This window comes from Colletotrichum destructivum, chromosome 3, assembly GCF_034447905.1.
Source record: "Colletotrichum destructivum chromosome 3, complete sequence".
Lineage (NCBI taxonomy): Eukaryota > Fungi > Ascomycota > Sordariomycetes > Glomerellales > Glomerellaceae > Colletotrichum > Colletotrichum destructivum.
The window spans coordinates 76,101-98,735 of record NC_085898.1 but is presented as its reverse complement, the minus strand read 5'-3'; the positions used below and the strand labels follow the sequence as shown (position 1 = coordinate 98,735).

The 22,635-nt window shown below is 52.8% G+C and overlaps 10 protein-coding genes across 10 annotated transcripts; 4 read left to right on the top strand and 6 right to left on the bottom strand.

Annotated features, from left to right (window-relative positions):
• Position 1: 1 nt before the first annotated feature.
• CDEST_04086 (Putative major facilitator superfamily, MFS transporter superfamily) lies at positions 2 to 1,599 on the bottom strand. The gene has a single exon (XM_062920245.1). The coding sequence runs from the start codon at positions 1,446 to 1,448 to the stop codon at positions 3 to 5; it is 1,446 nt and encodes a 481-aa protein (XP_062776296.1). The 5' UTR covers positions 1,449 to 1,599; the 3' UTR covers position 2.
• A 715-nt stretch (positions 1,600 to 2,314) lies between these two features.
• On the bottom strand, positions 2,315 to 3,631 carry CDEST_04085 (Putative fatty acid hydroxylase). The gene has a single exon (XM_062920244.1). It carries the CDS (start codon positions 3,578 to 3,580, stop codon positions 2,504 to 2,506), a length of 1,077 nt encoding a protein of 358 aa, XP_062776295.1. The 5' UTR covers positions 3,581 to 3,631; the 3' UTR covers positions 2,315 to 2,503.
• A 497-nt stretch (positions 3,632 to 4,128) lies between these two features.
• On the bottom strand, positions 4,129 to 5,451 carry CDEST_04084 (Putative chloroperoxidase). Its single transcript, XM_062920243.1, has 4 exons — positions 5,238 to 5,451; positions 4,954 to 5,169; positions 4,601 to 4,897; positions 4,129 to 4,546 (listed from the first exon to the last, which is right to left on the bottom strand). The coding sequence occupies exons 1-4, from the start codon at positions 5,338 to 5,340 to the stop codon at positions 4,440 to 4,442; spliced, it is 723 nt and encodes a 240-aa protein (XP_062776294.1). The 5' UTR covers positions 5,341 to 5,451; the 3' UTR covers positions 4,129 to 4,439.
• A 695-nt stretch (positions 5,452 to 6,146) lies between these two features.
• On the bottom strand, positions 6,147 to 8,584 carry CDEST_04083 (Putative peptidase M13, metallopeptidase, catalytic domain superfamily, peptidase M13, domain 2; the record flags this gene model as incomplete). The annotated part of the gene is made up of 4 exons (XM_062920242.1): positions 6,147 to 7,517; positions 7,583 to 7,804; positions 7,892 to 8,313; positions 8,449 to 8,584. 4 exons carry the CDS (start codon positions 8,582 to 8,584, stop codon positions 6,147 to 6,149), a joined length of 2,151 nt encoding a protein of 716 aa, XP_062776293.1.
• Positions 8,585 to 10,144: 1,560 nt separating this feature from the next.
• On the top strand, positions 10,145 to 11,773 carry CDEST_04082 (Putative carboxylesterase, type B, alpha/Beta hydrolase; the record flags this gene model as incomplete). The annotated part of the gene is made up of 1 exon (XM_062920241.1): positions 10,145 to 11,773. One exon carries the CDS (start codon positions 10,145 to 10,147, stop codon positions 11,771 to 11,773), a length of 1,629 nt encoding a protein of 542 aa, XP_062776292.1.
• A 554-nt stretch (positions 11,774 to 12,327) lies between these two features.
• CDEST_04081 (Putative cytochrome b5-like heme/steroid binding domain, fatty acid desaturase type 1) lies at positions 12,328 to 13,644 on the bottom strand (the record flags this gene model as incomplete). Its single annotated transcript, XM_062920240.1, has 2 exons — positions 12,328 to 13,268; positions 13,356 to 13,644. The coding sequence occupies 2 exons, from the start codon at positions 13,642 to 13,644 to the stop codon at positions 12,328 to 12,330; spliced, it is 1,230 nt and encodes a 409-aa protein (XP_062776291.1).
• A 2,368-nt stretch (positions 13,645 to 16,012) lies between these two features.
• On the top strand, positions 16,013 to 17,087 carry CDEST_04080 (Putative alcohol dehydrogenase, zinc-type, GroES-like superfamily, NAD(P)-binding domain superfamily; the record flags this gene model as incomplete). Its single annotated transcript, XM_062920239.1, has 2 exons — positions 16,013 to 16,292; positions 16,351 to 17,087. 2 exons carry the CDS (start codon positions 16,013 to 16,015, stop codon positions 17,085 to 17,087), a joined length of 1,017 nt encoding a protein of 338 aa, XP_062776290.1.
• Positions 17,088 to 17,728: 641 nt separating this feature from the next.
• CDEST_04079 (Putative alpha/beta hydrolase-1) lies at positions 17,729 to 18,753 on the top strand (the record flags this gene model as incomplete). The annotated part of the gene is made up of 3 exons (XM_062920238.1): positions 17,729 to 18,091; positions 18,156 to 18,509; positions 18,562 to 18,753. 3 exons carry the CDS (start codon positions 17,729 to 17,731, stop codon positions 18,745 to 18,747), a joined length of 903 nt encoding a protein of 300 aa, XP_062776289.1. The 3' UTR covers positions 18,748 to 18,753.
• Positions 18,754 to 18,954: 201 nt separating this feature from the next.
• On the bottom strand, positions 18,955 to 20,651 carry CDEST_04078 (Putative beta-lactamase/transpeptidase; the record flags this gene model as incomplete). Its single annotated transcript, XM_062920237.1, has 4 exons — positions 18,955 to 19,172; positions 19,280 to 20,009; positions 20,107 to 20,386; positions 20,504 to 20,651. 4 exons carry the CDS (start codon positions 20,649 to 20,651, stop codon positions 19,053 to 19,055), a joined length of 1,278 nt encoding a protein of 425 aa, XP_062776288.1. The 3' UTR covers positions 18,955 to 19,052.
• Positions 20,652 to 21,259: 608 nt separating this feature from the next.
• On the top strand, positions 21,260 to 22,534 carry CDEST_04077 (uncharacterized protein; the record flags this gene model as incomplete). Its single annotated transcript, XM_062920236.1, has 6 exons — positions 21,260 to 21,321; positions 21,419 to 21,629; positions 21,723 to 21,786; positions 21,902 to 22,025; positions 22,135 to 22,462; positions 22,529 to 22,534. The coding sequence occupies 6 exons, from the start codon at positions 21,260 to 21,262 to the stop codon at positions 22,532 to 22,534; spliced, it is 795 nt and encodes a 264-aa protein (XP_062776287.1).
• Between the last annotated feature and the right edge of the window lie 101 nt (positions 22,535 to 22,635).

Sequence of the window (22,635 nt, the reverse complement as noted above, 5' to 3'; positions counted from 1 at the left end):
TCTCAAGATTCTTCCTCATCTCGTGAGCGGGACTTTGCGCTGCTCGCTTCCCGATCCTTGAGTCCTAGGAACATGCCGAGCATCAAAAGATCATAACACGCCTTCAGAACTCCCGCCCCCGAAAGTACGACCACCCAGAGATGCTTCCCGGAGAGAAAACCGGCAGAGCCAATACCGCCTGCCTGCGCGAGCGTTTTGACAATGTTAACTACGCCTAGAACGGCCGTTCTTTCGCTTGGAAGGACTGCCGCGGCGAGGAAGGCTTGTCTCGGTGCTTGGTCCATACTCTGCGTGCAAGCTCTCAAAGACAAAAACCCCATGGCGGCCCAAGTTCCTACAGGTCCTGGCGAGGGTAGTGGTATCATCGACAGGAAGACAGCCGAAGGCAAATGAGTGAAGACCATGGTTTTGAGCGGCCCGAGACGGCGTGCGAGAGGAAGTGCGGCCAGGTTCGAGATGGTGGCGAGGAGGTTCGTCACCAGGAAAAGCGTGCCCAATGATCCAGGTTGGAGCGAGTGTACCGTGGTGAAGAAATAGGTGAGCCAGGATGGGGAGGCCATGCCGGAGGCAAAAGAATCGATGCAGAACAAAAGGAGCAGTCGAAATAAGATAGAGCGAGATAACGGAGATATGTAGGGCACCAAGGCCCGTAACCGCTCGAGGAGTGTCGGCGTTGGCTGTCTTTCGTCCGTTGAGCTTCGAGGGCGGTTCCTTTGCTGGTCGTCTGAGTCGTCGGCGAGGAGCTGTTGTCTTTCTCCACTTGTCTGGACAACTGCACTGTCCGCTACTTCAACACCAGAAGTGAGGCTGAAGATGAGCATCAACTTCAAGAGCCCGAGCCCCGCATAGATGAGGAAAACGACTCTATATGATTCGTCTTGAGTCCAAGATTTGGCGTTCTCGAGGGCCTGGACAACCCAGCCGCAAGTAAGTGTACCCAGAGCTGCGCCTGCGGTGCCGAACAGTGTGTACCAGGCAAAGATGTCGCTTCGCTTCTCTCGGTCGGTGAGCTGGGCGAGGATCGACTCCTCCACGGCGCGGAAAGGACCAATCTCATTGCCGCTCGGACTGATGACACCGACGATACTGGCGGCGACAAGAACCCAGTAGTTGCCAGACCACGAGAAGACCAGGCCGCTCATGACCATCAAGATTGCGCCCGCTGCGAGGATCTTCCTCCGGCCGACTTGGTCGGTGATTGCAGTCAGCAAGAAGCTGATGACGACATCCCCGAGAAGCGTAAGCGTCATGAACAGGCCAATTCGCTCATCGGAGAACCCAAGGCTGGAGAGAAAGTGAACGAGAATGAGGAAAGACGCCCCGTAGGCGAAGAGCCGGACGAAACGCTGAAGGCAGAGCACCTTGGTGTCGTGACAGGACCCAAGAATGGAGGTGAAGCCACTCTCCTCGGCAAGCCGCGTCAACCATGAAGTTGTGTTGGATGACATGATAGTGGAAAGGCTATTTTTCCTTTCCTTTTTTTTTCCGCAACGATGGGATTATGGCGGTATAGTCACTATTCAAACGCGGATTGCAAGACTTATAAGTCTGAAAACCATCATCGATCAAGTCTGCTCGGATCGCATGCTCGGAGTTATGATAGGACTCGGAGCCAACGGAGCTCAGCTCACGTCAACCAAATGAAAAAAGTAACACAAAGAAAAGCTTGCACGCTAACTGAAGTGGAGTCACGTGTTTGAGGCCACTACGATACCCCCCAAATGGGGTTTTTCTCTTTTGGTTTTTTTTTTGTTGCGATTTTTCAACATGTTTTTATTGGGGAAACACAAGGATTGTAGACCGCTATGAGGTTGCCGAATATCCGCGCCCGACTTGGTTGAGTCCTCAGTGAGAGAGAGGCCCTGTTGGGTTTGCCGAACATCCGCACCTGAATCCCGTGTTTGTGTCCTCAGCGAGAGTCCTCAGCGGGAGTCCTCAGTGGGAGTCCTCAGTTTGTACCACTGTGAGCCGGGGTGGACCCCTGATTCAGCGGGGTAAGTTACTGAGTTCCGCAAAGCTCAGCCGCTGTCCGAGCTCTGCTATGATCCCAAGCTTGAGTTAAGGGGGGCGGGGCCCAGAGCAATAAGGCAAGGGGGTGGGTCTGTCAACTCTAATGTACTGAACAGGCAGAGATGCAGCATACGATGTAATGCTTTCCAACGTGAATGCTGGATACAGCCATTGCAATGAGATTGCGGTTTATTTGCAATGGGTTTGCTTCCTTATCTTGAAGTTTTACAAAGCTTGATCGGCTGTTGGTTTGAATATGTTTCTACATGACGTTCATGAAGGCTGATTTAAAGTATTCGGACCCATGTAAACTATCATTAATTGAAACAAATCTGGATCTACATGCCGAGCCATCAGCTACCAAAGCCCTGTTTTTTTAGCCAAAAAGCATCATGATAAATCAATCTGTCTGCCTTTCCGATACCTAAGCTGAACCCCGACTTCCTGACCCTTGTCGAAACAATTTGATGTCTCGATCTGCTGATTCGCAATCTCAGAGCAGAGGTATCACCGCCGTGTTCGTGTAGTCCGCGGCGCCATCCGCACATTCTATCCGCTCCATGCAAGTCCCGAAGATACGGTCCCACAATCTCGTGTGTTTGCCGTAATTCCCACTGGTTTTCCACCCCTTTCGGTGATGCAGGTCATGGTCCTCCAGAACCAGCTCACACCCAAGCCACTGCAGAGGCCTCGCAAAGGGAGTGGGAGTTGTGGCATGGATGCGCAGACCACTATGCCCAATCAACTCAGTGAAGATAATGTACTCTTGACAGAACCACCAGTCGTAAAAGCCCATTGGCAGGCCAAGGAGTCGGAGAGTCACCCAAGTCAAAAAGGGAATGACAGCAATGTCGAAGAACTCTTGTTCACTATCCGCAAACAGAGTCAACAGAGGGTTCGGGTGTTTGGCCAAGTGGTGAGTCCGGTGATACTTCCACAACGCATCAACCTCGTGCATGAGGCGATGGTACCAGTAGAACCAGAAGTCAAGCACCACGCCGTAAAGCCCGATCTCCAATGGCAGAAGCTTCCAGTTGACCGTCATGGGTGACTCGTGACTTCGGTACGCCAAGATGACTGCCATCATTGACCTGAACGTCGCCGTCGAGATGAGGGACTCCAGGACCGCTTTGACGCTTTGATCTGGCACGCCGTCGCGTTCGTGCTTGTCGCCGTCGAGGTAGCCATATCGCTGCCCGAGTCCCCGCATGGTGTTGATTTGGTGAATGGCGATAACTTTGATGGCAAAACTGTAATAAATAAAGGCTGCTAGTGGATGAATGGTCCATCCCGTCATGGACACAAATGCCTGGTGAATGAGGAGGGGGATGGTCGCATGGAGTAGAATCCACCGATGATATTGCCAATGTGGGAGATATGGCACAGCATCTTGTTTGGTGTGGACGGGTGCCGGCTGGTCCAGCTCATCGTGGTATAACCCAAGTCGCTCGATGATCCAGTTGCCAATTTTCCATGTACGTCGGTCGCCTCGTCTCCATGTAGACTTCATGGGATCCGTCCTTTGGATGCGTATGGCTGGGGGAGCCGTGGTCGTGGTGGTGGAAGACATGGTGGAACAAAGGTAAACAGAGCCTCAACCCGCGTATTCGATTGACTCAAGGGAAAGCAAAGCTGTGAAGTAATTGTAGTTACGTCCTGCTCGTCATATATATAGTTTCATCCGAATGAAGGTCCTCGGCATTTGGCGCTTCACGTGTTTCGACAGAGCTGCCAGTTTAAGCTCGGACAAAACGTCAGACCATCGAAAGGTGAGTGCTGATATCACTTGCCACCTTTTCTGCATGATTCCAGGGCGCGCGCATTGGCCAGGATAGGCACGCTGGAAACTGACTGTGGCCTTGAGTTGTTTCACTCGTGCCGAGGTTGAGGACTTTCGCGTGGCTGTGCTGCAGTAACGAATGCGCGTACATCGTACGCAATCGATCAGAGCCAAAGTATCGGTGCCAGCCGAGGCGTTTGCGCCGCAGCCCATGTCTGGAAACCTTGGAAATCGTTCTCGGAAGAGCCGCGCGGCCTCCGATCAGCTTGTGGTGTTTTTGGGGAAGGCAAAAACGACGGCTTCGGTGAGCTTACAATTGGCCATGATATCAGAAGTTGCCCAGGACTCATAGCCGCAACGCATCGAGCTGAGACTTATTCCAGTAACTACGATTTTGTCATCATCACCATGAACGCTGATTTTGACCAAGGTTTGAAGAACATAAAAGAGGACCCTCAAATGGCACTGTAATTAGCAGTCCATCACCACTTCAGACATGTTGCTGGTTAAGAGGAAGTGGTTCTTTGTCATTGCCCACAAAATTCTCGATACTCATGTTTTCATTCGGTATATCATTTTCAGCGCCACCCCCGGGCCTTGGCTGGGTACAAGAGTAATAGATCGGGATTCGATGGCCTGGATACATCCGTTAGGCACTTGCTGCCGCAACCTTGCCAACCAAGCCAAGAATTCCTGCTGCAGTGATTGGCGAAGTCGACCTAGAAAACCCTTCCTCAAAAGGCAGACGCTCTTCCCCTGCAAATTGTGTAAGTACAAGCAACAGAAGAGGGAATGCAATGGAAACCATACCAAAGAGAACCTTGACCCATTCGGTGTCGGCATCGCCGTTATCCAAGTTGCCAAACACAGAGAGGTAAAGAGCAGTCTCGATAAAGCTGAACTGAGCACCATCGGCCGTCAGGGTGAACTCCGGGTTGACACTGGCGGCAGCCTGAAGACGGGCCTTTCTAGCCTTTGCCGCAGTGGGGATTGAGATTGTCGGCTCAGTGAAGTGAGATGCCACGGACTCCCAAATGGTTTGGTTGAAGGAATGGTTGTCGCCAAAATAGATGTCGTTGCGGCTCAAACTGCCATCATGTTCGATGACTAGTGCGCTGTAATCAGCTCCGAACCGTCAAGGGAAAATATGCTCGTTGACTTACCTCCGTGAGTGTTGAGGTCGTCCAGGTTGAAGGTGGCGTTGTTGCCAGTGGTAGACGTAAGGAGAGCCTTCTGTCCAACCAGTGTGGTTGCGGCGGGATCCAAGTTCACAGCGGCAGTAAAGCCCACGATGAGATCTGCCAGAGAGATGTTCAACCCGGTACGAGGCAGGTAGCCGTGATTGGCTAGAGAGTTGACCATGGGACACGGGCTGCGGCCTGCTATTTGTCAACGGCGTGGACTCCAAGAATATAATCACACCCCAAGACAGAAAAAGAATACGTACGGTCAGCAGCAGTCGGGGCAGACCAGTCGTTTGCGCCACGTCGAACGGCGAACGCGTCTGCCGACAAGACAAGCGAGAGAGCTAGCGTAGACTTGAAAAGCATGATGGGCAGGTAGATGGCCAGATCAGAGAGAGAGAGAGACAGGCAACTGGATCGATACACAACGAATGACAGGTTGGGGTGCAGCAAAGCCGTTTGCCAGAGTGGGAGGAGACATGTTCAAGTCATATACAAAGCAGATCTCCCTGATTGCAAAACCATGATCCACTGTTGCTTCCCCTTCATGGCATTGTCCACCAGCTTGCGCGATTCCCCATTTGTGTCCAAGGCCGCTGAAAGTGCCAGATCCAGCGTACAAGTGCGTGATGCGAAATTACCCTCCACTCCCTAGACGGCTCTGCCAGGGGCATTCTGCATCGGAAGAGGCTGCCGGGCAGGGGACCTGACAGAAGCTTGGCTGCAGCGGGTTCCAAAGACCCCCTATTCGATCCACAGCAACCAATAACAGGTTTTTGGAAAGTCATCAAAAGTGCAGCGAAGCCTCGGTAACGTCGGGGTGATCCTCTTTTCGGGCTGTCCCCGAGCTCAGCTCCGGATTGTCAATGCGTCGAAACATGCCGGCGGCATCTCAGATGCTCCGAGACTCGAGTGAACGAACTATGTATGGGGCGATGACGCTGCACCTGTGATTAGTGGCGGCCGGCTCCTAGTGAGTGGCTGTTATCGACTTGAGAGTCTGCATTCTGCAACTGAAGTCTGAACTGTATTACAACTGCATAACTAGACGAGAAATCCAGAGTTAACAAAAGTCCTGACTCTGTCTCTATAGGCATCAAGAAAAAGAAAAGACCGGATGAAGAACGCGGTTGTAGTATTATCCCGACTGGGGCTTGTTTAGTTTCCCCGCATCACCAGAGCTCACATCGTGGCTCTTTCACAGGGCAGTTGAAGGCCTTCTTGAAATCTTCCGAGTTGTCTAGCGGACCCTTGATACGTGCAGGGCCAGGCGCGTGGGGATCATTGTTGATGAGCCAGACATCGAGGGCCCGAGAGTCGGAGATTTGACACCAGTTCTGAGCATACTTCACGAAGAAAAGCTGTTCGTGCGTGAAGCCGCCAAGGCCAGGGAGATCGCAGTCGTTGGTTTTTCCGTCGGCCTGTTGGCGCTTCCACGCTGCGAAGGAGTTGGCCACGCCGCCTGCGTCGGCAATGTTTTCCCCCAGCGTTGCGTTGCCGTTGACGTAAACGCGCGTGCCGTTTGGAGACGCAACAGAGAACTCGCTGTACTGCTTCGCAAAGCACTCGGCGCGATCGCTGAAAGCGTCCTCGCTGCTCTCGTCGAACCAGTTGGTGAGGGCACCATCAGGCGCGTAGTTGTGGCCCTGGTTGTCAAAGCCGTGGGTCAGTTCGTGGCCAAGTATCGTTCCCATCCCGCCATAGTTGATGTATGATGGATAGCCAACATCGTACAGAGGCTGCTGCTGGATTCCTGCTTGGATGAAGATGTCGTTGAATTCCGGGAAGTAAAAGGCGTTGACTATCGAGGGGCTAAAGATCCATATTGCCTTATCGGTAGGCTCGTCGAGCCACAACCACAGTTTGGAAGTAAACCAGGCAGCAGTTTCGACTGTGTTGTTGAAATAGGAGTCGCCAATTCGAAGATCGCTATAATAGTTGGCCAAATCTTGCGGGTTGGTGGTTTCCGGGGACTTGTCAGGATAGCCAATCTTGTCTGTGATGGTACGGACCTTCTCCTCGGCAGTTTCCTTGACTTCGGCCGATAGCCAGTCTTTATCAGCTAGACGAGTAACAAACTCGGTCTTGATGGTGGCCAAGAGAGCCGTGGTAAGCTCACGGGCTTCTTTCGTGTAAGCCCGGTCGACGAAAAAGCGGCCGAGAATCCACCCGAGTCCGTTGGAAAGTTCAATCCAGTCAACCCCGTTCTCGATATGGGACACGCACTGCCGCCAACGCGGGCGACGACCGATCATATTCGGATCCTCGCCCTGGAACGTGCTCTTCAAGTCGTTGAGCTTCTCGGTGACGTCGGCCTCGACGATGCTGGAAAATGCCGTTGCTGCCCTCCAGACGAAGTACCCCTGCAGTGTGTCTGCAGTAGTGTTTGCCAGCAACGCAGAAAGGTTGCCAAAGTAGCCAGGGGCGAAATTCAATACTTCGGGCACATAATCGGGCGGAGAAAGGTTCTTGATGATAAAATCGTGACCGAGTTCAGGCGCCACACTGATCACCTCATCCAACGTAAACCTTTTCCGCGGAGACTGAGGGAATATGTTAGTTTTGTTCCTATGCTGGTGAAAGACAGCCATCATTTCACTTCACTTACGGTTGGATTGTCCTTGCTGTCATTGATCAGACTACCTGCATTCTCTTCGAACTCCGTGATCTTCAAAGCAAGATCGCTTGCTTCGATAGCCGTGAGATTTGCTGGATGAATCGCTTGTAGCACCGACGCCTGGATGGCCAAGTATTTTGCCAGGGTGTCATCATCTTCATCGAAGCTGAGCAGAGATCCGCCCGCGGGCAGGACCGTGATAATAGTCCTGTTCTGCCGAAAGTCAGTTTCGAGTCTCCCCAGGCAGACAACATCTGCCTTGGATCACCAGCCAAGGGCGATGCCGTGGACTAAACTGACAGGGTTTGTATCATCCCACTGGGGGAGGATGATCTCGAATGTGGGAATGGAGTGTTGGGCGAATATGAGCAGTACTTTCCCCAAGTCGTCATCCTTGGTGATCAAGTCATTTGGCGATTTCGATGGGAAAGCCTCCACGATGAGATCAACGAGCTGGATCAGAGGCTCCAACCCAGCAGCTTCAACAGCAGTGTAGTTCATACAGGCATCGTAGGCATCAGTCATGAGCTTGAAATTGGCCTTGTCAATAGTGATCTGATCATCAGACAAGGACTCCGTGATGAATCCCACGCCGGATTCTGAGGGATAGGGCTCTTCCAAAATGTGCTTCAAAACGGCCCTAACTGAATCACTGTTGAACGTGCCTGCATAAGCTGAGCCACCTGTTGGTGCGCTCTTTGCCTGAAAGCCACCGCATGCCACTGACAGTTAAACAAGTCAGCTTCTGCATTGGATTGAAGTACCGCCTCACAGAAGGCGAGTTCAAGGATAGGAACAGGAATACACGGGGCAACTCAATAACAGTAGCGATAGAGAAGGCATTGAGATAGACGCACCTTTTTCAAAATCCGTGCATGGGTCGAATTCTGTGTGGTTGGGGGCAAGATTGAAAAGGATGTCTGCAGCAAGGCTAAGACATGCTGGTGTGATGCAGAGGAGACTGGCCGAATCGAGTGCTGCAGTTGGCGCCATCGCATTGAACGCTGGGCCTCGAGGTAGTAGGCTACACAGAGTCTGATGATGTTCTAAAGAGGATGCATGGAGAGAACATAGAGTTGACGAGGAGAAAAACCATTTTGCAGGCAATAGGAAGCAGTCTGCGACTTTAGGTAGAAGTTGGACTTTTACCCAAGAAAAACCTGTCTTAGCGCCGATAATGTGTTTACTTCTTGACAAGAATGCACTGTAATCTAAGGCAAGGACAGGAATGCTATGTATTTTGCCAAGCAGGACAAGAATGCACTTATTTAAAATGGAGGAGCGGGGATATATCAGCCGTAGAAGAGGCCTGCAACATTGTGCAGCAAAGCAATACAGAAGGGAAGTACAGTATCTGAAGAGGAAAGATTCCAGGCAGGAAAGAGTGAAGAAAGACTTACACAGCAGTGGACGAGTGAAGATATATGGCGTAAATAAAGGTAGAAGAGAAGTATGTAGTGTCCTAAAAGCAGAGAGATGTAGTATTAGTCTTGTATTGCAAAACGATTTCGACAACAGTGGCTTGACAAGTTGAATTATGTTGGCTTGCTTTAAGGGGGGAAGTGTGCGACCTGAAGGCGTTAATCGGTGTGGGATGCTCCAACATCATTCTTAAATCCCTGCTATTATCAACGAATTTCAGAATTCCTCCCTTCGCTTGCGTTCCCGCCTCAGTGTATGTTTCGGCGGCTTGTGGGATAAGCGCTGCACCCGCGACTGTGGGTAAGGGTGTATGTAGGAGATCCAACTACATGGAATAAGACCTCCGGAGCTCTTGATCCATGGACCGTGAGGGCATGCCCTGGCGAAGCTCCTGGGCCACGGCCCCGTCGTCGTTGGATCACAAGAAGACAGACAGAAATAGTCGCTAGAAATGTCATAGTATCTTCATGGATGGATGGATGGCTTGCAGCAGCAGCAGAGGCTGCGTTTGCGACCACACCGACACTACAGTCGTACGAGGTCCAACTTGGTGTAGATTTTCCCTATTTCAGCTCCACGTCGTCCAACTGCAGATGGAGAAACAACTCGCCAGTATAGCCAGCCATCTTGGAACCGATCTTTTCCTTTGGTAAGGATTTCCGAAAGAGTGGGTCGTAGACCACAGACACATACATTTACGCACTGCTGTGCGAAAACAAGCATCCAATAGTGGTTGTCAACACTCATTGAACAAGAACCCCAGCATCCGTCAAGGTATTCATTTTTCCTTGGACAATGGAGGTTTTCCTTTTCTTGCGATTCTTCCCGAGCAGTACTGAGTCCATAAGGAGGAATGTCGGCGACGCGGAAACGACAAGGGGGAAGTATAGCGTGGACTCGGTTAATAACTTCGTAAAGCCATTCGCCAAGTCGGTCTTTCGTCGTAGGATTGCTGACCGCATGGTTCTGCCTTGTCACCTTCTAGAAAGAGGTTCGGATCACCGGGACAAGCCTGGGGCGACTGAAGCCATGGATGGGTTGATTGATAAGGAAGCAATAATGATGTATTTATACTGTAAGGGCGCTCTGCTCCAAGTGCTTTGATTTCAGTAAAGCTGTGCAAACATCACAATGAAGCCTTCCATTCTGTGGCTCCTCGCTTTGGCGACAGACGTCCACTCAGCAGCCGGCAATTATTCGCACTCGGACAGTCTTACTATTCGAACCTCGACCGGCACCTTTACAGGACTTGTCGATCCAGCATTTCCCAACACCCGGCAATGGCGCTCCATTCCGTTCGCAGCACCTCCTGTTGGGTCGCGTCGCTGGCTGCCTCCCCTGAAGCTTTCGCCTTCGAACGAGCATCAATATGCGACCAAGTACCCGCCTTCCTGTCCCCAGTTCGTGACGGCTGTTGAATCTTTGTGGAACTTGCCCTTGACCAAGGGGAACCTGATCTACAACGGCGGCCAGAGCGACTCGTCGGGTCTGGTAGGCGGAGCAACGTCCGAAGACTGCCTTTACCTGGCGGTATGGAGGCCAACGAGTCCGCCACCGAAAGGAGGATTTCCAGTCCTCTTCTTCATGACAGGCGGCGGTTTCGTGATTGGGGGCATTGATCTTCCATGGCAAATCCCGACGTCGTGGGTCGAGCGGTCGCAGTCAGCCATCATCGTCACCATCAACTACCGCGTCAACATCTTTGGCTTCCCCAACGCGCGTGGGTTGGCAGACGGCGAGCAGAACCTCGGCATCCTCGACCAGCGAGCGGCCCTCGAATGGGTTCGCGACAACATCGCAGCCTTTGGCGGCGACCCGACCCGCATCACGCACTGGGGCCGTTCCGCGGGCTCCATCAGCGCCGACATCCACGCCTATGCATACCACGACGACCCGATTGCCCAAGCCTACTATCTGGAGTCGGGAACCGTCTCTTCCGGCATCGTTGAGGACCCCACGCACTCCAACTTCAGCTTCGTGGCGCAACACGTAGGCTGCGAGTCTCCCTGCGGCGCCGACGGCTGCAAGGACGACGGCGACGACGACGGCGTAGCCGAGCTCGACTGCATGCGCCGAGTATCCTTTGCTCAGATTTCGAACTTCATCGGACGGTACGGCGACGAGGGAGAGACACCCACTCTATCCTTCAGCCCGGTCCCCGACGACCACATCGTCTTCCGTAACTACGAAGCCCGCGCGGCAGCAGGCCAACTCGCGCGCCGCCCGTCCCTCATCTCCTTCACAGCGAACGAGTTCTCCTCGCTGGTCCCGTGGCCAAAGGAAAACCTGACTGAAGGCCCATGGCAGCCGCCAGTCACGGCTTTGAACATTGCATCTGTGTGCGGAATCCGCAACGCCGTCGTCAGTCGCAACCAGCTGAACACGTCCGAAGCCCCCGTCTACCGGTTCCAATACGCAGGTCAGTTTCCCAACCTGAACGTGTACGATTGGTTGGGCGCGTACCACAACAGTGAGACGCCTTTGGTGTTTGGGACGTATGGGCTGTTGGACCATGTGGCGCCTACGACGGAATTTCAGGTAGAGGTTAGCAGGGCGATGCAGGATCACATTATGGCCTTTGCGGAGGATCCGTATCAGGGGCCGCTCAAAAAGTTCGGGTGGGAGCCACAGATTGTCAGCGAGGCGGGCGGTGGGAGCTTGCTGCGTTTCGGAGCAGGTGGGAAAGCGGTGCAAAGGATCGATGGGGTTGAGGTGGACGGTGTGTGTGAGGGGTTGGGTGAGTATGATCCGTTCCCGTAGACCTGTACCTTGGGATTGAATTGTCTCTTGTTGCCTCGAAAGACGTACTCCCGGGAGTGTCTGCGTGTGCATCTTTGCGAGGGGGAGGGAGGGATGATTATAGATTACAAAAGGTCTGCGTCAAAGGAATTTAGTTGTAACCTCTCCCAACAGACTTAGCATGAAGTGACTACAGAGAGAAAAGATAAGTAGACAAGAAAGTGACTCAGGTATACTTCTACTCAGCTACGGAAAACCTCGAAGCCTTGCCTCGTCACCCAAGCCTCCTTACCCAGAGCCACCCCAACTGTTCGATTCCAGACCTTAAAGCGGCAAGTCATAACCTTACCTGGCCCTGCTCGAGATAGAATGAATGCCCAAGGAAGCTCCCAATGCTTAGTCTTGGGGCTTGGCCAGGTTAAAGCGCCACCCTGACGCAAGCGTGGAATAAAACCGGCCGAGACGACGTACTATGCACTCTTGCCGCCAGCCCGAGCACGCTTCCGGATTTCGACTTCGCAGCCACCGCGCAGGATACCTACGCGCATGGTTGAGAGAAGGTTATGGGCAGCATTCTAGTGGTTGTAGATGCCGCCGTTGAAGATAGCAGTGGCGTCTTTCCCGACGGCTGAACTAATCAGCGCCTTGCCGCCAGGGTGATCCATGACGAAGCTGGTAAAATCATGAATGACACCAGCGATGGAGACAAGAGCTTTGCCTTTATTGTGTGCTGAGTTGACAAAATCTTCCCATTCCATAACGGGGAGCTGGTCCAGAGGTATACCCCAGTCGAGCTTAGATCGTCTCTGATCGAGCTTCTTCTGTATTTGTTGGACGCGGCCAATCTCGATCTCGTTGGAGCGGAACTCTTTCAAGTCAGAAGCGAGACCAACTTGTTTCCATAACCAGATGATCCATTTGCTTGGGTCGTACTGGTACCATTGGATGGCGTTCCGGTAGTCGGAAGGAAATTCGTGGTGGAAGTTGTGATAACCTTCGCCAAGGGTGATGAGAGCAGTCAGGGCGTGATCGCGGGGCGAGTTGTGGTCGTCAAAGGGCTGGTCGCCGAGCCAATGAGCAACCGAGTTGATCGAGAAAGTGGCCTGCTGGACGAAGAAGTATCGCAGTACACCGCCGTAAATGAAGCCACCTGTCCAATCTCCCCAGCCGACACCACAAACTAGTGTCGGAAAGAGAACAGCCATAAAGACGAGGCACTTCAGGTAATGGTTATGCTGCCACATGACAACAGAGTCCTCGTTCAAGTCGCTGATATCGGTACGACCAGCACGCTTGGGGTCTTGCTTCATGACCATCCAGCCAAGATGGCTGTAGAGGAGGCCTTTCTGGACAGAGTAAGGATCTTTGACAGTGTCGGTGTAGCGGTGATGGGCTCGGTGTTGACGAGACCACCAGCGTATAGAGCCCTCAACAGCACCGGCGCCCATCGCGGCGAGGTAGATCTTGAGAGGCAGGCTAGCTTTGAAAGAGGAGTGGGACCAGAGACGATGGTAGCCTAGTAGAGAAATGGAAGGTTAGCAAATTTGCTCCTGAAAGTTGACAGTGATTCTCAGATGCTCAGTTAGAAATTCCCTGAACTCACCTGCAGTGATGCCAAGACCCGTCGCAAAGTAGTAGACCACAGCAAACACAGCTGTCTGCCATTGAAGAGGTACCCGGTAGGAGTAAACCAGTGCGATCATGGGGACGATGAGAACTAACAGGGCGTTCAGCCAGTTCACATGCTGATACCAGTTTCTCCAAGTGATGGGCTGTGTGCTGATGTGAGGTTTCTTGGGGTCGACTCTCTTCTTGGAACGGGTAGGGACGTAGTCAGTCGTCCCATCATCCCACTTCTCCGGCGCGGAGCTATGTGCAGTCCTGGATGCCATGCTGAGAAATGTACTGCTTCGATGCGGCTCCAGAACGGATGAAGAGACGCAAGATGTTCCTTCTTGGGGGGTTCTCAAAACACGTAAGGAGGCGTTGATGCTGTAGAATCGACTGCGGCTAAGCTGACAGAAGTGCTGAGTCCGAGATACTCAGCCAACGGATTGCTGGAAGTCAGCAAGAACATGAATAGGCTGTTCATGACTGGAAACCTTTTAATCGATCCTGGTGCTTGAGAATCTAGACAGAAAATGTTGGAATGCCAGCCAGAAACACATCACATTGAGCAAGTAATTGTTGGGAAATAGACCGGACCGCATGCTCTCGGACTGCAACATCCATCACGACTCAACAACATTACCCAGCGCGGCAGAGCCAGAGACTGACAACGCGTACCCTCTTTTGAACCATGAGTGGATCCATTGATTCGGGCCTCGGCAGGCCACATACCACAGGCAAGCTCAACACTTTATAGAAGACTAATCAGATAATACAGTAAGCTTAAGGTTCTTACGTCTGGTGGCTTGATCATCCTGTGCCTGTGGATCTACTAGGTTCTGTCCTTCAAGAGTTTGAAACTCATTCTACTTGGCCTATCAGAAAATCCTCTCAAGTCTACACCCTGCCAAGACTTACCAAAACCCCACCACAAGCGCCTTGGGCAACTGTCAGCCGGACCTTAATGCATTGGGTTGGTAACTCCGCAACCTCCGGGATGGATTCGGGCTTGATCCAAACTGGGTCTTGACGCCCGGCTTCAACCCTTGGGAGGGATCAACGGCAGCTAGCCATGGTTCTTGAACGACAGAACAGCGCAGCACAGGATGAATCTGAAGATACCAAGGTGATATATAGAATGGACAAAAAGGAGGCAAAGTAGAGAATAAACAGACCAAGTGCGAACTGTCCATCCTGCTACAAACACTGATCTGACCAGTTGGGCCAGTAGTGACAAGCTGCGAGACGTCTCTCCTGCAGAACTTCCAAACCATGACGACGGGATTAAACAGACTGATAGCAGACTCTATAGCCACCTACTAGCAACCTGCATTACTAAAACGGGTCTCTGCGCTTTAGCTGGCGAAGCAGTGGATTCTCAGGTCTGGCGAAGATAATCCATCACTCCACAGGCCGAATTAACATCTCGTTGTTTGTAAGAAACAGATCAGGGACAAACTTACCTCATGTAGCACGCTAGCTGATGTAGATGCTTGCCCTTTATGGGCCACTATCAACGGGCTGACTCACCGGCGAAACTGTCCTTGTTTTCTCATAATTAGACTAGCATTTACTGTCGTCTCGCTGATGTGCTGATGTACTGATGTACACTCGCGCTGACAACTTTGCAGAGAGAGTTCAATCCTACAGAGGGGGGTCGGTATCTCCGCAAGCCCTGCAATTCTAGTGGATTCGGGTTTATTGTCACCTCGTTCGGCCCGAAGATTCTTCGGTGGCGGGCAAGTTTGCGGATGGTTAACCCGACCTGCGAACGCCCAGAATCAGACCCTGAGACCCCACAAACACACTTTTGGTGACAAGCACCTAAGCGAGCAGTTTTGCCTTTTGCCACTCGATATGTTGGTTCTTCGAAGACCACTCGACGTGGATGCGTCACCAAGACTACGTTGCATTATCTCCGCAGCGGAGTGCCTCCGGCGAGAGGTAACCCTGGCGTAGGACAAACTAGACGCCTGCTTTTCGAAAATTTCGCAAAGCAAGTCAGAGCGGTGGTATTGAATGAAGCCGCTCGAGTTTGACTCTGGCTCCTTGTGCCTCGCTGCCGAGTAACCTCACATTTGTGTACAGAAGTCGAGTGCCTAAACATCTCACCTTCCAATTTCTCATTCCTTTATTCAAGGATCTGCCTGCGGCCAAGACCCTTAGGCTATCATGGGACCCGTGGGTATACGGAGATATCGTACTTAAAGAGAAACCAAGTAGCGTCGACGGCGTAAAAAGCCGCTGAGCGTGAAGGCTGTGTTGATGCAAGTGCGGACAGGGGGGTTTAATGCGCACCCGGCAACTCCTGCAACCTCACATTGCTATCAACTTGCTTCCGAATGGTCTGAGATGACAAAAGACTTACCCTTCAACCCCTGGGAGACATGTGTGCGATTCAGAATCTTCAAACATCTCTGGACGTGTGCTGCTTTGCCTCGGATGTACAATGTGCTTACAAACCTCGACTGGCTCGCCAACGCCTTCACAATCAACAACATGCCTAGAAAGAAAACTACAAGAAGGAAACCGTCGGAAATTCAGTATCTCAAGTAGCATTTGCAGCTTTGTTACACCCAACATAAGCCTCCCAATTCTTACACATCCCTTCATCCACCTACAGTCATCAACCATCCACTATCGGAACTCACCATGTCTCTTCCCTCGACCTATAAAGCTTGGCAGGTTGTGAAGGCCTGCGAGCCCATTGTACCGAAGGATCTGCCTCTCAGACAACCTGGTCCTGGCCAGATACTGGTTAAAGTTTTGGCATGCGGAGTCTGTCACTCCGATGCCAGCATGGCCAATGGCGAATATGGCCCAGTCCACGAGCGTGTTCCTGGTCATGAAGTCGTTGGTGATGTCGTCGCGGTTGGACAGGGCGTCACTCGCTTCAAGGGAGGGGAACGCGTCGGCGGACCGTGGCATGGAGGTAAGACCGGTTACCTGTGAATCATATGGCTATGGATTGCACTAAAGACTGTATGTAGGTCACGATGGGACCTGTCGCTCTTGCCAACGCGGCCTATTCCAGTACTGTGAGAGCCAGTCCATCAACGGACTCTCCCAGGACTGCGGATACGCTGAGTACATTTTGCTGCGCGACGAAGCCGCGGTCCGCGTTCCGTCAAACCTTGATCCGGCCCAAGTAGCCCCCCTCCTATGCGCGGGAGTGACTGTCTTCAACGGCATCCGGAAGATGAACATAGAGCATGGCGCCGTTGTTGCTGTAAAAGGGATTGGCGGCCTTGGTTACCTGGCTGTCCAGTACGCTAGCAGGATAAGTTATAAGACTGTGGTCTTGAGCTCTGGCTCCTCCAGTGAACACTTCGCTCAAGAGCTCGGTTCGCACGCTTTCATCAACACTGCTGTCGAGAACCCTGTCGAGAAGCTGAAAGCCATGGGCGGAGCTGGGCTTATCGTGGCGACCGCACCCAATCCCAAGGCAATCGGGCCGCTGACGGCTGCACTTGCTCCAGGTGGAAAGCTGCTGATCCTCCCGGCTGTGGGGAACATTGAGTTCAACAGTGTAGACCTGATTTTGGCGGGAGCTTCAGTGCATGGCTGGGCGAGCGGTCATGCCCTTGACTCGGAAGACGCCATAGAGTTCGCTGGGGCCCACGGCGTGCGAGCTCTAATCGAGAAATTCCCCATGGAGAGAGCCCCCGAGGCTCTAGAACACATGCTCTCCGGCAAGGTTCGCTCCAGGGCAGTCCTCACAATGTAATCTATCACATTGGCGGGGGTGATAGTTGTGCGCGGCGGTTGATAAGCAAGCCTTGGACAGGACAGAGGGTGTTGTATGTGTTGCTATGCTCAATAAAGGAGGGAGAATCAATCAGATATATGTTGACTAGGCACGTCAGTCAGTCACTCAACGTCAGTACAATCACTCCAGAACTTCCGGTAGTCATAATAACAGCGTAAATCCATTGTCATATGGGGGTCATTGATAGAACATTGAAGGTGGACGGACCCTAGGTACCCTTTTGGGATAGGCACATCGCCCTGCGACCTGTACAGGATGCCGTCATACGCTTGAGTATGATTACTCATCCCCTCCGGCATCAGACGGATAGCTTCAGATACAAGTCCAAGTGTTTTATAGTGAGCACTCGAGTCATGTAAAACAACCTCAACTTTCGGTCAGTAACTCCGCTTAGCTCCAGCAAAGGTTGTTGCAGATGATGTCCACCACCTTAATTCCGTGTGCCGTCACCCTTTCATGGACTTGCCAAGCTGACCGCTGTCCGTGCGTGATCGACCGCCAAATCGTTGCTTGGGCCAGATATATAAAGCGCTGCTGATGCGATGAAAAATTGACCATCCGGACGTTCGTCGACAACAGCAACACCCAACGCTTTCACAATGGCGCAAATGGCTACACTCGATGTGCCGCATTTAGGTGGCATTAAAGCTGCATACTACATGCCGAAAACATACGACAAGTCCAAGGCAACGCTCATTCTCATCCATGGCTTCAGCATGTCCTCCCACGTCTTCCAGAGCCATTTCACCAGTCAAAGTCTTACCCATCAAATGAATCTGATCGGCATTGACGTCATTGGCCACGGCGGAACAGAAATCAAGAATGAGACTTTCACCTACTGGGATACGGCCATAATGAACATACAAGTGATGGACGCTTTAGGCATCAAGCAGGCATTCGTCCTTGGCACTAGCCACGGAGGAGGCATTGCTGTCCGTATGTACTTGGTGGCGCCGGAGAGAGTACGTGACGATCTTGTCTGTCTTATCCGGTCCGGTCCCAACATGAACGCTGATGAGTCGGTAGATTGAAGGTGTCATCCCCATAGGAGCCCTGATGGACTGCGAGTCACAACGGGCACATGACTTGGGCTGCTGGAATGCACTTAGCGGATTTGAAAGACTGATTGACACATGGACCAGCTCATTGCCTACGCCGCAATTCGAGCTGGATGATGCGTATTGTAACTTCGTCGTCGATGTTGACTTCGGAGCCAGCTGTCCCGAAGAGACACGCGACTTCTGGAAGAAGACGATCAAGGAAGCTTATAGAGGGGATGAAGGCAGAAAGAAGATACGGATGGCGGCAATAAACTTACGCGACCGTGACGGCCTACATGGAAGACTTGAGTGCGTCAGATGTCCGGTGCTTTGGATGCATGTAAGAGAACAATCAAACCCTCGTGACAATGGCAAAGTAACACGGGACGCAGGGAACCGACGATGTCGTGAACTCGGTGGCGAATGCGGAGCAGGAAATTGCCTTGTTTCGAAATTCACCGGATGCTCGTCTGCTGGTCGTGAAGGAAGGTTTACACGCACTGAGCTATTCTCATCCTGAAGCGGTTGAGCAAGCTGTCATGGATTTTGTCAAGAAACACCAGAAGAAAGAGCCATAGGTAACATGTGAAAATCATGTCGTGGCCTCTGCCACTTTACGTAGCTTAGACAATAGTCTCTTCCTGCAGCTGCAAGGGTTAGGAACTATGCACTCTCTTGCTTGGGGAGATGGATGATCTAATTACTACGAGACTATCTATCCTGGGAGATTCCCAAGAGATAGTGAGTAAACAAGTGAGTAACTGATTATACTCTTACCTCGGTAAGGGCAGTCGTCAATCAGACATGAAGCTCAGCATCTGTAGGTTTTACAAATACTACCAGTCACTCTCCTTCCATCACCACCAGCATCAGGCAAACAACGTCACAGCAACGAGTACATGGCCTTTTCAAACTTGTGGATAAGACCCTCCTCGATGGGGGTGCTGTATGGCGAGGTCTGAAAAGCCACGATGGTGCAGAGTCCCGCTGCAGGGTCGATTTGCTAGAGAGAGAAGAGACGACATCAGCCTCCCGAAGTTCTTCCTAGGGAAAAGACGAGAAGGGTAGAAAAGAAACGAAACGAGAGAAGAAGACAAGGAAAGCACTTACCAGGCCAATATTCCAGCCGCAGTTGATCGACATGGACCCCTTGCGCCGCCATCGGTCCCCGTCCAGGTCCTGCATAAGCACAATGGCCCCGAACCCGAAGTTGCGGCGCAGGCTGGGCCACTGCGGCAGGGGATAGCCGTAGTTGATCCAGCGGATGACCTTGTTGAAGTGCTCGTTCATCCCGCGCTCCAGCGTCTCGTCCAGCGCGGGCTGGAACATCTGGTCGACCGTCTCGGGCTTGAGGAGGACGCCGTCACGGCGCAGCAGCGAGTGCATGACGGCCATGAAGGCGGCCGGGCTGGCGAACAGGCCCGAGCCGGCGTAGCACTCGGCCGGGTCCTTGCGGAGGAAGATGCTGTCGTCGTAGTGCAGCGTGCCGTCCTCCCGGCTGCGCTTCGTCAGGTCGGCCCGCCGTGCGAGCAGGTCCGGGCGCTGTTGGAGCTTGAACGTCATGTCGGCGATGCCCAGCGGCGCGCAAACGTTCTGCTGCATGTAGCTCTCCAGATCCGTGCCGGTTGCCGACTCGACCAGCTTGCCCGCCCAGTCCAGGTTGGTGCCGTGGATCCACTCCGCGCCGGGATCGCCCACGGGAGGCGCGGCCAACGGGTCGGGGATGTCGGTCTCGCAGCCCACGGGCAAGGGATACGTCGAGTACCCCTTGGCACAGTATTGCTGCAGGAGGGGGCTGATAGGCACGTGCGAGATGCCCGAGGTGTCGGTGAGCATGTGTCTGTTTTTTGTTGCAAGTTGTTAATGGGTGGGGTGACGAGTGATGGCAGGCCGACATGTGCGGCGTGACGGTGACATGGTGATGTGAATGGACCAACCTGAGAGTGATGATTCCCTTCCGCTCCCTCATGACGGGGTTCCCCTCGGCATCAAAGCCGGCCAAGACCTTCATGCTGGCCAGTTCGGGAAGAAACCGCCCGACGTCCTCGTCCAAGTCAACCAGACCTCGGTCCACGCACTGCAGCGCCATCACCGTCCCGACGAGAACGCTCGCCTGGCCCATCCTCATGATGGTGTCTGCTTCCATCGGGGGCAGCGTCCCGTCCTCGTTCGGCCGGACGGATCTGGCTCCATAACAGCGCACATGGTCGATTTTCCCTTTATTTTCGAGCGAGAAACGGTCAGTCAGCTGAGCTTTGCCATTGTTACGGCCGTTTTTGCCAAGCTGTGTGGCTTTGGTCCGTTAAGTTTTAGATATGAGCATGGAGAGCGTACCGGTCAAGTCTTTGGCCATCACGACGGCACCGGGAATCTGGCCTGTTTCTACACTCGACCTAAAGGCTGACTCCATTTCTGAGATGATGTTGCCACTTGAAGTCGCGGCATCTGCCTTGTCCGCAGGAAGGGTCGTGGCGGAAGCCATTCTGAAGTCTGGGTCGCAGCAGCCACTCAGTTCCAACGGGACAGCAGAAGAGCAGTCTGGGACGGTGAAGAACGCTGGGTTTTGCGTTGCGTTCGTGATGGGTAGGGTGGTTTCAGGACAATCGAGTCTCAGTCAGTGTAATTGCTTTACCGCTCTTGTACTCTTATATCGGAGCAGTCGATCCTCTCTCCACAGATCTACATCAGTCCACTGACCGGCATCTCCGTGTTAGTTTGTAGTGGGTACATAACAGAGACAAAGTCAGTAGGGCAATAGAGTTTCAAGTTACATTTGAGCGCAAAATGAGACCACCGAGTCATGTAGCTAGGTGGTATAAGTCAAGTCCGCTGCAAATTAAAGCGAGCAAACCTGTAGCTTCCGAGAAAGACCCCTGGGTGTCATTGTAAGACTTGCCATGTAACATTGTTTTGCCTTAAATACATGCGCCTTGGGCCTTGCTCCTTGAGACGACCGTGAGATAAGCAACAATAAGTCGATTTTGATCAAGGCCGTACCTGTATGTAACCTTGTGCCTTGGTGAAAGCTCACGGCGACCACTGTACTCATATTTCGGGAATCCTGCTTGCGTTTGCGGGCCTCGGGACAAAATGGGCCAAGGACACTCGCACCCGCGGCCGGGCACCAAGTTCCGCGTCATTGGCGCCGGCATGTAGGTGTTCATCATCATCATCATCATCATCAACCCGAGAGCCCGTGGCAAGGTCAATGATTCAAAAGCTGAAACTGTAAACGTGGTGATACTTCAGGTCCCGAACCGGCACCAAGACCTTTGCCCAAGCCCTGACGACGCTCATCGGGCCCGTCCACGACGGCGGCGCTGAGGGGCTCGTCGGGACCGCCGAGGTGCGGAAGCGGTGGCTTGAGGTCATGCGGCTGGCAATCAAGAAAGATAAGACGCTGGCCGAAAAGAAGCGGCTTGAGTGGCTGCTGGCCGAGCTAATGGAAGGATATTCCGCGGTAACTAACTCTCTTTCCTCGAGTCACATCATCCTTTCTGAAGACGTTTTCTCGCTGACTCTGTTGTTCTTTTTTCTTTTTAAAAAAAAAAAGACCGTCGACGCCCCGTGCATCTGGCTCGTGCCGGAGCTACTCGAGCTTTATCCGGACGCCGTCGGTGAGTTCAAGTTTTCTTTGATCTGCGGCAGTGTTTTTCTCTTTCATAATCAGCCGTGAATTCGGGATGTGACCATTCAGAAGACTAAAGAGGTACGCCGTTTACACTTCAACAGTCATCGCAACGACCCGAGACACCGAATCCTGGTGGAAGAGCGCGCAGACGGTCTCGAGCCTCGTCGACTGGCCGTGGCTACCTTTCTTTGCCTGGCCGCTGCCCGTGCTGAATTCGTTCGTCAAGTACGTGCCTCTCTCTCAGATAGTAGTACTCCACGTGAAGCTCAGCTTCGGTCTGCTACCTACCTCGGTTATAGAAATCAGGATCTTTGCTGACCAGTTTCGGACAAAGATGGGGCCCGCTCGTCGAGAAGACGTGCGTCTCCCGCCTGGGTGTCAAGGGCTTCCAGGGCCCCGAGGTGCTCGAGACGCACGAGGCGTTCCTACGCCGGGTTGTGCCGCCGGAGCGACTCCTGTTTTACCGGGTCCGCGACGGTTGGGGCCCGCTGTGCGAGATGCTCAAGCTGCCGGTGCCTGCGCAGCCGTTCCCGCACAACAACAAGCCCGAGGATGTCAAGATGGCCGGCCGGCTCGTGATCGGGGCCGGGTCGGTGGCGTATGGCATCCTCCTCGGCGGTGCTTTTACTTGCGCCTGGGGCGCGTGGAGGCTGGGGTTGACGGTGTTGAGCAAGATTGGGAATGGAGAACTGCAAACTTGGTGGAGAATGCTTTTGTAGTGCAGCCAGCAATGAATGATCCCCGTGGCCAAAACACCGTTTGTTCTGATGAACATTGTACATGTATTCACTCTTGGTCTTGTTTTGGTAACAAAAACTCAAGATGCTGTCCAAAA